Here is a 17,288-nt window from a genome sequence, read left to right on the forward strand (position 1 = left end):
AGATGAGGTATGATAGTGTCGTAAGACCAATAATTGAAGTAGTTTTGTGTAATTTACCCCTTTTTTTTTTTCTTAATTGAGAGAGTTTAAAGTGCACAATTAAAATTTTAAAATATCAATCACAATTCTGAAAATAAACAAAATAATAATAATAAAGTAATTCCATAGAAGATGGAAAGGGTAGAAGACCAAAAACTACTCTACTGAATTTCCCCCAACCCCACCCCCATTATAAATGTGCACATCAGCAGGTTGGCACTGATATGTACGTAGGCAATATTAAATTAGTCCCCTCTACCCCTAAAGGATGGATTGTGCTATTCAAACCCTAATAATTTTAATTTTTACACGGAATTACTATTTGACTTAATCCCCGCTTTGCCTTCCCCTCTTATTAGTTTTCATATATATATATATATACCTCCCACTTGGCCTTCTTCGTCTGAGAATTGGGATCTCTCCCAACAAAATATTCTCCCTGCTCTGTCCTCCCTCTCTCTCTCTCTCTCTCTCTCTCTCTCTCTCTCCCTCTCTCCCTCTCTCTCTCTCTCTCTCTCTGTGGAGAAAATGAGCAACATAAGCATGGTGGAGGCAAATTTGCCACCAGGGTTCAGGTTCCATCCAAGAGATGAAGAGCTTGTGTGTGACTATTTGATGAAGAAGGTGACTCAGTCTGATTCAACCCTTATGATTGAAGTTGACCTCAACAAGTGTGAGCCTTGGGATATTCCTGGTAAGGTTGATTGTCACTTATACACATATACACATAGATACATATATACATATATGATCACATGTTATATTCATTTCTTCTGCGTGAAGTTATATATATATAGCGATCATGCAAAATTTCAATTGCCATTTAAGTTTTTAAGTTCAGTAATTCCCGTATGCATAAATATTAACAACCTCATTATAAGTTTATAATTGTTAATAACCAGGAAAAGGAGAGTGCTGTTTTCAGCTCTCTTTCTGTTTGAAAATGTTTTTCTAGAAAATATCTATACTTATAGCTATTTGGCAACTCAAAAATACTATTTTCTTTGCTGTGTTTGTGCCCAAATTTGTGGGTGAGGTAGTGATAGCAACCGGACTGGCTAGAGTTGTTCAAAGTGTTGTGTTCTTGCAGCTGGTCTGCCACAATTTTGTAATTGATAAAACCAAATGCGACTTGTGTTTAGTCAGTAAAAAATGGTTGATTTTTGTGTCATGGCCTCTACCAATATAGTGATATAGGAGTGGACCAATGATATGTGACGGATTGGAAAGTGATGCTGATATATTAGCATGTTCTCGCAATTATTGTGATTAATTAGCATACAATTAATACTACAAGTTGCTTAACGAATTCTAGGCATTATTTTCCTATTCTTTTCTTTTTTTCCTTAGTCTTATATATAATTATTGACTTTTAGCTTTCCATTTTCTTTTAGGGTTTGCTGGATTAAGAAAACAGTAATTTTAGATTTATATAATTAGTTATCGTTCGTGCAATGTAAGCCGCTTTTAATCTTCGGATAGAACAATAGATTTAAGATTAAAAAAAAAAATTTAAAAAGATGTCCTGATAATAAACCTTATGTGTGCTAAGGTATCACTCCTTTTTTGTAGTATCCTGATCTAGTTAGGTAGCAAATCACATTTGTAGTGAATCATTATAAACTATGCTTTAGTTAATTATGGCAATAATTTGACTATTTTTTTTTTTTTTTTTTTTTTTTTTTATTTTGGTTACGTATAATGGAGGAAATCAAATTTTGAGATAGCCTAATCCTAACTCATTTCAATATCCATCCTCATCATTGAAGCTAATTCACCAAGTTTAACAATTTGATCCTCTTTTGTACCACTACAAAAAAAAATTTCTACAATTGTAGAAATGATTTTATTTTCAGGAACAATTATATAAAATGATGATTAGTGAAAACATTAGAGAAAGTGATGATTAATGAAAAACATTTGAATAATTACTTTAGTAATGAGGTTTTGTAGAACTGAGTCCTATCTTTCACGAAGACTTACGATGTATGGTTCATCTGTCAAATTTTAGCACACTTTGGTCATTCAAATGCGGGCAGACAACTTAATTTGAACCATGCTTGATAGATGTATGGCCCACTTTTAGAATTCCCACTTATCGACATCTGTCAGCCGTCTACGTGCGTATACAACAAACATTTTTAACATCTCTATCTCTCTCTCTCTCTCTCTCTCTCTCGCAAGTTACAGAATAGGCTGATTTGAATCGTCCGGAAGCTCCCAAATAGGCTGGTTTGGATCGGCCGGAATCTCCCAAATGTATAGGCAAATTCATTTCCCATGGTCCTATCTTTACTTATTTTGTGTATAATACAAAAATTTCTTAATCATTTCTTTTGAAGAAATGGACTTTCTTGGTATTTCCTAACCAAAAGTTATGATAGTGATTGTGATATATAACAAAGCAAACCCCAAAGTCTAGTTTTCATCCCGTTGTATCCACACACGTGTATTCAACCAGGTTGGAAGGAATTAAACTTTCGTTTTCTCATCCTCACCGAAGCCATTTGAAGGCTTAAGGCTCACCATCTTCCTCTAGTCATATCTCCTTTTATTTATTTTATAACTTTAATTCTAGCAAAACAGTTATGTGATAGAAGTTCTCTTAGTAACAGTTTTCAATTCATAATTATTGGTCGTTCCACTTTATATACATGTATCAACAATTAACGATTGCTTATATATATGTAAAAATCTGCTGTGCACATAGTCGCTCATATATGTAAAGGTGGTTTTGATTTTAAGTTCTCAAGGACAAGACGCCAATACATACATTAAAAAAAGAATTATAATTCTTACCCATGCATGATTCACAATCAACTTACACTTAACTCACACTTTAAAGCAAAGAAACCTTTTGTGAATTACACAAAAGAGAAAACGAAAAAACCTTGCGGTGACTTGGTCAATTGCCATTTTATGTTCAATAATTTTCTCTTAAGACTTGGATACCGACCCCTCATCAACTGCATAATAGTTGGATGTAGTTCAGCTATTTTGGCCATGGATGATGATGAGTCACCACCATTTGCTTTTTTGTCGCCATGTGCTGGCTATCAAGAAGTCTTCGGTTGACATCACTGCATATAATGCATATTAATTTAATTGAAACTGGAATAAACCAGATTTGATCTGAAAAATATACCAATATATGGCAAGAATGTATACATACAAAAATACATACAGATATAAATAAATATCATATATATTATTTAAAAATTTATTGATGCATGGCAAGGAAAAATTCAGTGCATGTTTGAATTGGTAATATTAGGTATACCAAGTTTTTAAACTAAATTTTTTAAAATATATTATTTAGTTGTTGATGATTGGATTATTATTTAAGTGTTAATTAATGTGTTGCTTATTTCCTACGGGTATTACATCATTTGGTTTCAAAATTTGGTTTACATAACGTTACCCATTATGAAAACCCTCTAGCTATGTTTTATAATTGTTCCCTCAACTATTATACTCTTTAAGTTTTAACCCATTAATAAAATAATAAATGTGGCATGTTGTTGTTTGTCTCAGAGTTCTGCGTTTAGGGTTATGGTCTCTTTGTTGCATGATGTCGTTTGTCTCAGAGCTTAGGATTTTGAGGTTGTTTTACCGCTTGTGCGTTCTATCACATTTACAATCATATATAACTTATCTAATAAAGGGGGTTCTCACCCATGTGATCCGTTACGTCGATCTCTCTTAGAAATGTGGTTCAAATAACAGTGTTGGTGACTCATTAAGCGATAATTTTTGCAGAAAGTGCTTGTGTGGGAGGAAAAGAATGGTACTTCTACAGTCAGCGTGATCGTAAATATGCAACAGGGCTTCGAACAAACCGTGCAACTGCAACGGGGTATTGGAAGGCCACAGGAAAAGATAGACCGATCCTTCGCAAAGGAAGCCTTGTTGGGATGAGAAAAACCTTGGTTTTCTACCAGGGTCGAGCTCCCAAAGGCAGAAAATCCGATTGGGTCATGCATGAGTTTCGGGTTGAAGGTCCCCTAGGTCCTCCTAAAATCTCTTCGCTCAAGGTATACTACATCGATCCTTCATTTCATTTTCCTTCTCAAATTTTGACCATTATAATCAAAATACTCTGAGATGTTATTGGCATTTTAGGAGTCATCGTACACTTCTTGAATTTTTACCTTGTGTTTTTATAAACAATTAGTGCTAATAACAACTTTCTTATACTTCATATGCGTCATTTTCAATCATATTACGAAAACCCTAATATTACAAGAATTAAATGCATATCAACTCCAATAGTAGGTCAGCTAATATAATCAGAGAATGTAGTCTTTACATATATATATATATATATATATATATATATTTCCAAACAGCATTCTGCTAGAATTTAAAAAGGTAATTGGGTGGCAACTAGCAAGTGGGATCTTACAAGACAATTTCCATTATTTGTAATAAGATCTTTGACTTTTTTGAAAATATTTGTTTTTCCTCTTCATATATACAACCAAAACCCATATTTCTCCACTTGTCACGACTCGAAAATTAGATGCAAGATTAGCTGACCTAAGCAGATCCTTCTTCATATATTATATGTAGGCTTCTTACATCTTAGGAAAGTCAATTTATATAGTTAATTCACATCAGCTGTAATGCATTCTAATTTCATCTATGTTCAACTTTCATGCAATTTAAAGTCCAAGGACTAATTTGTCCCTTCGCCTAAAGTATTGTAACTGTGGCTGCTACAGATTGTTAATTGACAAGTATTAATCATGCCTTTGTCATCTATTCTAAAGAAATTTTATGATACCGAAACACAAGTTGTATGGTGTATTATTTTCTATATTAGGGCTGGTGAGCGACAATTGTGATATATATGTCCTACTTACAATTATTCGTATTATAATTCGAGTTGAATATATAACATTATCCGGCCACAGATAGAAAAGTTGCTCCTACTTCGGGTTTTTTTTTTTTTTTTTTTTTTATGCTTCACATATACTAACAAAATAATTTCCTATGCAGGAAGATTGGGCTTTGTGCAGAGTGTTTCATAAAAACCGAGAGATAGCCGCCAAACCCAGCATGGGAATTAGCTGTTACGATGACACAAGCACTTTAACTCTGCCTGCCTTGATGGACTCCTACATCAGTTTTGATGGCCAAACTCAATCTCGGACACAAACTCAGACTCAGCCCCAAGAGTCTGAGCAAGTGCCCTGCTTCTCCATGTTCTCCCAGAACCAAAACCCATTTTTCACGCACACTGACATCACTAGTTCTCAACCAAACATACCCACCAAGCACAATAATAACAATGACACAACTACATTTGGAGGGTTGCCAAATATGACCAATTTTCTTGATCCTTTTTCATGTGACAAAATTGTGCTAAAAACTGTTTTGAGTCACCTTACCAAGATGGAAAGTACTACTTATCCTACTTTGAATGGCTCATCACCAAGCTTTGGAGAAGGAAGTAGCTCAGAAAACTACCTATCTGATGTCGGTATGCCCAACAATATTTGGAGCCACTACTGATCTCATCATTTCATGTAGAATTCAAACAGAAAGAAGAAAAAAAGGATAAGCGATTGTTGTCAAAAATTAAAAATTATATAGAAATTAATATATGTACGTGCTTGTATTTTCCTCCATGCTATAGTAATTAAATCTCGCATCTGGTTAAGTATACTGCTTTTTTTGTTGCCAATTCTAGTTTAACATTTTCATTGTACGTGTAACCCTTGCCTCCATTGCGGAATCTTAAGGTTAATTAGATCATAAAACCATGGATGGGATTGGAAGCTAGTTTCTTGTTGTTGGATAAGATGATTGAATTTATTCAAACATCATGAGATCACACCAATGACATTTCATAACTGTCCATCCAAAATTCAAGTATGAAAACCAGGGACGAAAGATACATCTTTGGTTTGAAAGCTAGTTAGGAATTTGAATGTGTTTTTCTTTTCAGGGTTAGATTTTAATAACGAATTTTGGTTTGTCGTCATTTTGCTTCTACTGGTTCGTATTTAAATTTATCATGTATATATAAAAGCTTTGCAATCAACATTGTTGTCTTAATGAGTAATGCTAAAGAGATTACCTACTTAAACCAATTTTGTAGACCAAATAGTGTGACAGTTGATGGTAATTAGATTTAAATAAAGAATTCAATTATCAACTATCACATAGTGTAATTTACAAAATATAGTCTAAAAATATAACCTCCCTAGCTAGCATCTTCTTGTCTTAATTAGTAGGTAATGATGGTACCCAGTCATTGTGAATTGGGGTTTCCATCTATTCTATGACAAAATAGTCGTCATCATCTTAAGAGATTTAAATTTTCTTAAACTAAAAATTAATTTTTTTAAAAGATGAAATGTACACTTGGAACACTTTAATCTTCCTTTGGATTTTTCTTTTTTTTTCCTTATAATTTTGTTATCTTTTACAAGAAAGAATTGCCTCTTTAGCTTATAGCTAAGTGTGTTGACAAACATAGCATAACAGTTAACAACCAAAAGATTCGGTCTTATTTTAGGTTTTATTACTGTCTCTTTCCTATCTGTAAAACCAATGAGGATTAAAAACAGTACGTGTGCGTGTGTGTGTGTGAGAGAGAGAGAGAGAGAGAGAGAGAGAGAGAGAGAGAGAGAGAACAAAATCCTTGCGAGCTCCGCACAAGGATTCGCTGACAAAAATTCTTAAGGCAGCGTTGGATATTTTTCTCCTCGCGAGGAACATTATGACTGACTGTGGGCTCTGGTAATAAAAACGTCAGGGAATCTGAGCGAGGAAGATGATGATACATATAAAAACACTAGCTTTGTGTTGAGTTATAAGAGATACATGCACGATGCATATACCATTACTTATTAGTTTTTTGTTTTATTTTTTATAATTAACTTAATATGCATGTATGTTGTTATTGTCAAAGACCTATTTCGTCCATTAAAAAGATGTTTATAATTAATTTCAACTCTTGATATCAAATTTAAGAATGGACTGATGATCACTATGAATCTCTAGTCGCTAAATGACCAATAAGACTGGACTCTTGGCTCGCATTGATAATTTAATGACCGGAAGTTTATGTACAACATGACTAAATAATTTTGGGTATTTACATTGTATTTTCAGAAGTATAATTAAAGTTCAAAGCAAAAATATGCATGATAAACTAAAAGCTAAACAACTTAACACAAATTGTTCAACTTTGAAGGTTAATTAGCTTCCAAAAAGATTTGTACTATCTATTTGTTCTTGGTCAAATGAAGTACTGTGTATCGAGCTAAACAACTTTAACACAAATTTGCATTGTAAACCAATCAAACGTTAAGCATATATTATACAACAATTTGCACAGTTTTATTACAAATGGTAAAACTCAACAACAAACACAATATATTAAAACATAAACACTTAGTGTAATTATATATAGAAACTCAAATCACTGACTTGTTCTTTGATGATAGAGGCTTGCAGAGCAATCTCCTAAGACAGAAACTCGTCCCTACACTTGTGCAGCAGTTCGTTGGACGTCTATCTTGCAGGATACAACTATCTAATCCAAGTTCTTGCACTCGAACTTGGATTCTTTGCGAATTGGTTGTGTGGTTCTCAGCGAAATATGAAGGAATGAATCTGGAAAACTTAAATTCTGGTTTCTGAGTTTTATTGCCATATATATAATGGCATCAGTTGAACTTCTCCAACCGTTCATTCTTATCAAGTTTTTGTAAAAAGAAAACTGAATGCAACCTTTCACAAAAACTGATCATAACTGTCAAAAACCGAATCCAAAAAATCAAAAACGTAACTTGTGTTTTTCGTCCATCCGAGCCCAAGAGCCCCAAGGCCCAAGGCCCATCTTTGACATTTAATATATACACCCAAACTCTCCAATTCTAAGGCCCAAGGTCCATGGCTTTGGCCCAATTCTTTTCAAACTATAAGTGAGTGAACTCACTTATAAAGACTTAATGAGAAACATGTTTGGGCGATGTGGGACTCCAAGTCCCACAGAAAACACAGTTCCAACATTACCCCACATTTTCTATTCAAACTTTAGCAATACCCCACATTTGAATTGAAAATAAGATACTAGTGACATTAGTAATGTACTTCCAGAGAACTTAGATATGATACGCATCGGGATAGGTGTCTTTTGGACTTGAACCTTCTCTAGTGAGTACTTACCGGTTTTACCTAATGAAGCAGTGAATTTTCTATCTTGAACTGATCATTCTTTGTAGTAAAATCGAAACAATAAGTATCACACATATCACATCTTGACACACGTCAATTCATACGGTTGTGTTCATTTTGGTCCTGAACATATCCTGGTTTCATGAGACCTTTAGAGAATTGTAGCCATACCAATTCTCAAAGATGCGACCCCACATCAATCTCATATAGGTAATGCTAATGAAGAATATCCTGTTCTATTCATCTTAATCATAAGATATTAGCATTATTAAGAATAGTTATTCACCCTTTTCGTCTAACAGGCAACACACTGTTTTCCATCATAAGAATGAGTAAAGATTGTGTTGTTTACTTTGAGTTTTCCTCAACTAGTTTGCCTATTGAACCTAGACCATGGGATCTCCAATTAGCTAGGTTAGGTTTCCGTCAAGTTATAACTCATTGAGTTGGCTTTAAACCCATTCCCCTCGATGTAAATGCCACTTGATCCTTGGATAGGCCTTTTGTCAAAGGATCGGCAATATTCTCCTTAGATTTAATATAATCAATGGAAATAGTTCCATTCTTGAGTAATTGTCTAATGGTTTTATGTCGTCGCCTTATATGTCTCGACTTCCCATTATATTCAGCGTTTTTGGCTCGACCTTGTGCAGCCATGCTGTCACAATGTATACATATTGCAGTCACAGGCTTGGGCCAGAATGGAATATCTTCCAGAAAATGTTTAAGCCATTCAGCTTCATCAGCAGCTGTATCTAAAGCTATAAACTCTGATTCCATTGTCGAACGTGCTATACATGTTTGCTTGGATGATTTCCATGACACAGCTGCTCCACCAAGTGTAAATACATATCCACTTGTGGATTTACTGTCTGTGCTCCCTGAAATCCAATTTGCATCACTATATCCTTCTAATACTGGGGGATATTGAGTGTAATGCAAACCATAGTTTAGTGTATGCTTTAAATATCTTAATACCCTTATTAAAGCATTCCAATGATCTCTTCCAGGATTACTTGAATACCTACTTAGTCGGCTTATTGAATAAGCAAGATCAGGTCTTGTACAATTCATAATGTACATCAAGCAACCTATAACTTGGGTATACTCCAATTGAGATACGCTATCTTCTTCGTTTTTAGTAAGTTTATGAATGGGATCAAAAGGAGTTACTGCAGGTTTACAATCATAATGTCCAAACCTTCTTAGAACCTTTTCCACATAATGTGATTGAGTTAGGACATATCCATCTGGATTCCTTAGAATTCGAACTCCAAGAATCACATCAGCTAATCCCATATCTTTCATGTCAAAACTGGAATTTAGCATTTTCTTTGTGGAGTTAATCACATCTTTGTTTGTTCCCATTATAAGCATGTCATCAACATATAGACATACAATAACACAAGCATTTTTCGTTTTCTTAACATAAATGCATTTATCACTTTCATTGATTACAAATCCATTCGTAATCATATTATGATCAAATTTTTCATGCCATTGCTTAGGCGCTTGTTTGAGTCCATATAATGATTTAATCAACTTACAAACTTTCTTTTCTTGACCCTTGACAATGAAACCTTCAGGTTGATCCATATATATTTCTTCGTCTAATTCACCATTTAGAAATGCAGTCTTGACATCCATTTGATGTATCTCAAGATTGTACACAGACGCTATAGCTATTAATAACCTTATAGATGTTATTCTAGCTACTGGTGAATAAGTGTCAAAATAGTCAAGTCCTTCTTTTTGACGATACCCTTTGGCAACTAAACGAGCCTTATACTTGTCTATGGTACCATCCGGTCTCAATTTCCTCTTGAAAATCCATTTGTGTCCTATTGGTTTATTTCCAGGAGGCAAATTAACCAATTCCCATGTATTATTTTGCATGATGGATTCTATTTCACTTTGAATAGCTTCTTTCCAATAAGGTGCTTCAGACGATTCTAATGCAGCCTTATAAGTTTGAGGCTCTTCTTCAGTCATAAAAGTGAGGAAATCAGGACCAAAATCCTTTGCAATTTTTGCTCTTTTACTCTTTCGTGGTTCCAAATCTTGGATTTGAACTCTCGAAGTTGAGGCATGATTATCGTCATCATTTCTTGTAGTAACCTCATGTACTCTTTTGTTCAAAACATATGACCTATCTTTGTAAGGAAAAATTTCCTCAAAGAACTCAACTTCTGCAGATTCAAGTATAGTGTTTATATGAATGTCTGCAATTTCAGATTTATGAACCAAAAATCTATATGCCGAACTATTATAGGCATGACCAATAAAGATACAATCCACTGTTTTTGGTCCAAGTTTTTGTCTCTTCGGAAGAGGCACTTGAACTTTTGCAAGACAACCCCACACTTTCAAGGTTTTATATGTAGGTAACCTACCTTTCCAGATTTCATAAGGAGATTGATTAGTCTTCTTATGTGGAATTCGATTCAAAATCGTATTTGCAGCAAGGAGTGCCTCACCCCATAAATTATGTGGTGCACCAGAACTGTTCAACATGGAATTAATCATATCCTTCAATGTACGATTTTTCCGTTCAGCCACTCCATTTTGTTGAGGAGTATATGGTGCTGTTGTTTGATGTATTATTCCATGTGTTGAACAAAATTCTGCAAAGTCTTTAGATTCGTATTCACCACCTCTATCCGATCTTAAGACCTTTATTCTTTTGTCTAGTTGATTTTCGACTTCGGCTTTAAATGTCTTAAACATGTTTAAAGCTTCATCTTTACTATGAATCAAATAGACATAACAATACTTGCTGCAATCATCAATGAAGGAAATATAATAGTTCTTTCCTCCACGAGTTGGTGTGGATTTGAAATCACAAAGATCACTATGGATTAAACCAAGAATTTCGTTGGATTTTTCCACTGATTTATATGAGTGTCTTGCATATTTAGATTCTGTGCATATCTCACATTTAGATACTTTGTTCATGGAACATTTTGGCAATAGGCCTAAGTTAACCATTCTTTGAAGAGAACGAAAATTAACATGACCTAATCTTGCATGCCATAATGTAGAGGACTCAATCAAGTAAGCAGAAGAAGCACTTGGCTTGTTATTGTTATTCATAGCATTAACAGAAAGTACATTCATTTTGAAGAGCCCCTCAGCCAGGTAGCCCTTTCCCACATACATCCCACCTTTGGTGATTACAAACTTATCAGATTCAAACACAATTTTGAAACCTTTGTTACTCAGAAGTGATCCAGAAATCAGGTTCTTACGAATATCTGGAACATGCAGAACATTGGTAAGTGAAAGCTCTTTTCCGGAAGTGAGTTTGAGCGTCACTTTTCCCTTCCCTGCAACGGCAGACGCAGTTGCATTTCCCATGTACAGATTTTCTCCACCATCAACAGATTGGTAAGTAACAAATAAATTTCGATCAGCACACACATGCCTTGTTGCTCCTGTATCAACAAACCAGTCATTTGAATTAGTCAATAAATTGACTTCAGAGACAACAGCAACAAATGTGTCTTCTGCAACATTTGCTTGATTGGAACTTCCAGAATTCTGATCCTTCTTATGGCGGCAGTCCTTTGCCCTATGACCTGTCTTTCCACAAACCCAGCAACCTCCTTTGATTTTCTTGAAGGTTTTCCCTTTCACAGCAGTCATTGCTTTCTTTGCAGCATCCTTGCCTTTGTTTTTCTGATGGTGCCTTGCCTTGTGTGAGTCACCTCCTTCCACAACATTGGCCTTTGCCTCCAGCGATGAGACATCATACTTCTCATTTTTTCGATGATCCTCCTCCACACGCAGTTTGAGAATCAACTGATCCATGTTCATGTCTTCAGTTAGATGCTTCAGATAAATCTTGAAGTCCTTCCAATTCGAAGGCAGTTTCTCTATGATAGAGCCAACCACAAAGCCTTCTTTCAGACCAAGATTTTCTTCATCTAACTCATGGACAATCACTTGGAGTTCTTCAACTTGCTTGACAACAGACTTGTTGTCACTCATCTTGTAATTCAGAAATTTTCCAATTACAAACTTCTTGGAACTTGCCACTTCAGACTTGTACTTCTTATCCAGAGACTCCCACAGATCTTTCGCTGTCTTATATGATGAATAAACATCATACAGAGAGTCATCTAGAGCATTCAGAATGTAGTTCCTGCATAGAAATTCACTGTGAGTCCAGGCTTCTATAGCCTGCAGAATTTCGGCAGGAATGTCTCCCTCTTCTGGTGCTTTGGGGGACTCAGAAGTAATCACATGACTCAAGTTCAGAGTTGTTAAGTAGAACAACATCTTCTGTTGCCAACGTTTGAAATCAACTCCCTTGAACTTCTCAGGTTTCTCAACATGTTGCTTGACAACACCAACATTTGATTGATCCATAGTTTCTGTCTTAGATTGTTAAAACCAATCAAACGTTAAGCATATATTATACAACAATTTGCACAGTTTTATTACAAATGGTAAAACTCAACAACAAACACAATATATTAAAACATAAACACTTAGTGTAATTATATATAGAAACTCAAATCACTGACTTGTTCTTTGATGATAGAGGCTTGCAGAGCAATCTCCTAAGACAGAAACTCGTCCCTACACTTGTGCAGCAGTTCGTTGGACGTCTATCTTGCAGGATACAACTATCTAATCCAAGTTCTTGCACTCGAACTTGGATTCTTTGCGAATTGGTTGTGTGGTTCTCAGCGAAATATGAAGGAATGAATCTGGAAAACTTAAATTCTGGTTTCTGAGTTTTATTGCCATATATATAATGGCATCAGTTGAACTTCTCCAACCGTTCATTCTTATCAAGTTTTTGTAAAAAGAAAACTGAATGCAACCTTTCACAAAAACTGATCATAACTGTCAAAAACCGAATCCAAAAAATCAAAAACGTAACTTGTGTTTTTCGTCCATCCGAGCCCAAGAGCCCCAAGGCCCAAGGCCCATCTTTGACATTTAATATATACACCCAAACTCTCCAATTCTAAGGCCCAAGGTCCATGGCTTTGGCCCAATTCTTTTCAAACTATAAGTGAGTGAACTCACTTATAAAGACTTAATGAGAAACATGTTTGGGCGATGTGGGACTCCAAGTCCCACAGAAAACACAGTTCCAACAAGAAGAACAGAAAAACTAACACAGATTGACAAATCTAATTATTATAAAAACAATTTCTTATACAATGTGGTCGTTGGGTTTGGTATGTAGGGCATAAAACTAATTATAATATAAGTTCTCCATATTGGAGTACTTTTTTTTTTTAACAGAAGCGAGAGTATTTTATTACAAGTAACAATCAACTATAAGATTTGTTAGATGGGTATATTTTTTCATAAATTAATTATAATATTAGTTCTCCATATTGGAGTACTTTTTTTTTATTTTAACAAAAGCGAGAGTATTTTATTACAAGTAACAATCAACTATAAGATTTGTCAAATGTGTACATTTTTTCAATGATCAATTTTTTGATCTAGAGATGATTCACACAAGAAAACAAAACATTTTAAACTCCTATATGGCCACCATGAAAGACCACTAGAACTAAGAGGAGTTTCAACATAAATCTGCCTCAAAAACGGCTGATGCAACAAACCTAGAACAAGTGCCTCACATAAAGCCACTGCAAACAACGAGGCCACACAAATTGCCGAAGCAACACAAACAAATCGACCAAGCGACACTTAATCTACTAGCCTAATCCACTCTAACAGCTACAAACAAAACATAATAACAAATTACAAATAAAAGATTAAAGCCGATAAACGTCCACAATTTTGACAAGGACAGCATAGGCGTGGGTGACCCAAGCCAGAACCCCTGTCGTTGCGGCCGTCGACCACCACGAAACCAAAGCAACCTTCATAAAATCGTCACGTTAGCATCAGAAGCCACTGAAGTCGTGTGGGTCGCAGCTTCGCGAGGACCGCAAGCGTTGGCATCCTTGAAAGTAGAAAGATCATTATCAACTAAATTCTAATATGTTGCTACTTAGTACTACGGTCTGGTGGTATTCCTCTTCGCTTATAAGTAAGAAGTCTTAGATTCAATTCTCGACAAAGACGAAATTGAACTACACTATTGAAATCTATTATGAGGCTAAACCCACCATCTTCTCCTTATTAGAATATGTTGTGGTCAGATGCATAAAGCATTTTCTTAATTATATAAAAATACTAAAATGAAAATTAATATCTGAAAAATACCATCTCATGCATGTACATTTTTACATTAAGCGACTAGATTCGTATGACGTAATTATTTACTTTTTATATAATAAAAAAATTTCGAAGATTTAATACATACCACACGTATGCGCCCTTTAAATCGGGGTCCTCTAAAAAAATCAAATCCATTATCTTCACTAATACTTTGGGAAAAAAAAAATATCTTCATTAATACGAGGAAAAGTCAGCACACTATTTTATAAGGTCCCTTCATCTTTCTCAACTCTGAACCATGATTTAGATCTATAAGTATTGGGCTCTATCTTGAATCAAGGCCTAACCCACACAGCCCACTGTCGATTCGGTTTACCTAAAAAATTGGGTGAAATGTGGAACGATTCACGTCGGAACAAGGGTGTTTTACACACCCCCTTCGCCCTCCCCCTATTACGTTTGATGACTTTTCTTGCAGGTGTGGCTATGGTGGCTTTGGCTCTTGGTGGATTGATTTTGTGCAATACTTTCAGATGTGGGTTTGGTTCGTTTGCATTTTTCTGTTTGGTGCGATGTCTTTCTTCGCGGAGGTAACAGCGAATGTGGCAGTGGTGACCGGTTTTTGGCTTCGGGATTTTAGGGTCTTTACTATTTGTTGTTTCTTTTGTAGCCAACGGGCCTAAATCAGTGTGGGCCTCTCTTTGTAGTTGAAGTTGTAGCTCTCATTGTTTGGGCTTGTACTTTGTTTAGGTTTAGACCTTTCTAGCACAAATTGTATCTTCCTTTCATTAATGAAGCTTCATTTTCGACCAAAAAAAAATCAATGAATTTCTCTATATGAATAATTATACAACTTCCTTCTTACAATATGCATACGAGTTCAGCTCATGATAGTAAAACTTTTGTATGTGTCTGTATATAATGTTCGTATAGCTTGGGTTACAGACTGGAAGTATATATGAATTGAACAGACTCCACGTTGGTTCTTCATTACTTTTTTAAGGCTCCTAATGCAATTGTTTGGTTTCTTATGATGGATTAGAACAAATCATCTTTGGCAACTTCGCCATATATGATTTATTTGTACACACATATATAAGAAGGCAATCAAGTCGCAAATGCTTTAGCTTCATTCTGGGTGAAGAGTTATGCTTGTCATTGGTGGTCTACAATTTCGTCATTTGTTGCTTCTACTCATACTCGTGACATTTCGTTTTGTCCTTAATATCGTTTTTGTTGATACTTCTCTTTGTGGGTTTTGGCTTGGTCCCCCCACTTGTATCTTTTCTTTTATTATTTCTTCTTTTCTATTAATAAAATTGTATAAGCGTTGAGGAGAGACGGGTGGGGGTTTCGGGATGTAGTAGTCCTCTTCCCCTCAGCTAAAGGATAGATGTCTTGCACGCGATAATTGCCGAAGAGCTAATCTCGCATAATCTTTCTCTACTTAAAATTTAATTTTAACCAATTACTCCCCACCCACCCCCCACCAAAAAAAAAAAAACTTTTATAGTTGGCCAATTTCCCCACTTTCCCACTGGCGTCAGATTTTGGAATTTTTCATTCAATTTTCCATCTATCTTGGCCAGGTGCATGACATGTGGCAATTGTTTAGGGGCCAAAAGGTAATTTTATGGTTAATGTGGACAATATCTTTTTTTTTTATTCTTCTTCTCTTCCTCTAGTTCACTCTACGCACTTTGTTTTAATTTTATCTCTAATGTAGACAACTATGAATCTTCTCCATTGTCTTGTTTTTTTAGCAAAATGTTGTGCATTTCGTTATCCTTCCTTGTGACTTGATTCACATGAGCTCTTGGTTTACATATTTCAATTCAAGATTCAAATTCAAATAAGAAAAGTAATTACTCATCTCAACAGATTCATTCCTAGAAACTGGTCAATTATAAATGTTCACGGGGTAATCAACTAAAATTAAAGTTTAGGGAGGAAGCTGATCAATTCTAAAAGTTCGGAGGATAATCGGCTAAGATTAAAGTTCAGGAGGAAATTGGCAAGTTCTTACAAGTTCAAGGGAAAAATCCACGTTATAAATACAAAGTTAGTATGTGTATGTTAATTTTAATACATCTTACAATAGCAAGAAACATTTATGACTACATAAGCAGTCAACTGACAGATGGAGAAAATTTATAGTCCTCCTTTTCTCCTTGTATCCATTCCCCTTGCTATGTTGCAGTTGGGTTTTTCCATTCCTTTCTTCTTCTCCTATTTATGTCAGGAAATCATTTTCCTTTTGCTTTATTGCCTATAGAAAATTCTAGGTGAAAACTAAAAGTAAGCTTCTGTTAATGAGATAAATTTTGATAGAGCCGTTCTTAATAAAGGATGAGACTATCGTGGATTTGGGTGAACCAAAATATAAGTTTTATGCTTCTGTGAGATTTGTCGTGCATATAATCAACTTGATAAGGCTAACCCACTAAAAACTTTATCCTATTTGAGATGCTCATGCTTTTATCATAAAGTAGATTAATTAGGAGTCAAAATGACTAGAACTCCAAGTTTCTTTTGGGAAGCTTAAGTTTCTTTCTTCTTCTAACATGCATACCCAACACCTCTGACATTTACACAATCGACTGATACGTACATAACTATTGGTTAGTAATACTTGTTTCAATTTGAAGAAAGTTGAAGTTCTACCATAAAACTAATTAATAATATGAAAAATAGCCTAATTACTTATAACATGCATGCTTCTTTCTTTGATGTCGAATTCATACTCTCAACACAATTTTGTTAAAGGAGTTTTCAAGTTCAATTCCCCTCTTCCTCGAGATCAGGGACAAAGGAAAATAAACCTTATATGCACGGACAATGTACTCACCCGCCAAATACAATCCACATCCAACCCAGCTCAGAACTAAATAAAATTCGAA

At 35.1% G+C, this 17,288-nt stretch overlaps 1 protein-coding gene across 1 annotated transcript; it reads left to right on the top strand.

Annotated features, from left to right (window-relative positions):
• The first annotated feature begins 326 nt into the window (after window positions 1–326).
• LOC103929240 (NAC domain-containing protein 21/22) lies at window positions 327–5,709 on the top strand. The gene is made up of 3 exons (XM_048569726.1): window positions 327–733; window positions 3,799–4,073; window positions 5,041–5,709. The coding sequence occupies exons 1-3, from the start codon at window positions 568–570 to the stop codon at window positions 5,554–5,556; spliced, it is 957 nt and encodes a 318-aa protein (XP_048425683.1). The 5' UTR covers window positions 327–567; the 3' UTR covers window positions 5,557–5,709.
• The last annotated feature ends 11,579 nt before the right edge of the window (window positions 5,710–17,288 follow it).

This window comes from the organism of the source record quoted next, unplaced genomic scaffold, assembly GCF_019419815.1.
Source record: "Pyrus x bretschneideri cultivar Hongxiangsu unplaced genomic scaffold, Pyrus_bretschneideri_v1 Contig50, whole genome shotgun sequence".
Classification (NCBI taxonomy): domain Eukaryota; kingdom Viridiplantae; phylum Streptophyta; class Magnoliopsida; order Rosales; family Rosaceae; genus Pyrus; species Pyrus x bretschneideri.

Coding starts and splice junctions, on each gene's coding strand:
- LOC103929240 (XM_048569726.1), top strand. CDS start 568: ATGAGCAACATAAGCATGGTGGAGGCAAATTTGCCACCAGGGTTCAGG. Junction 734..3,798: donor TGAGCCTTGGGATATTCCTG/GTAAGGTTGATT, acceptor TAATTTTTGCAG/AAAGTGCTTGTGTGGGAGGA. Junction 4,074..5,040: donor CTAAAATCTCTTCGCTCAAG/GTATACTACATC, acceptor TTTCCTATGCAG/GAAGATTGGGCTTTGTGCAG.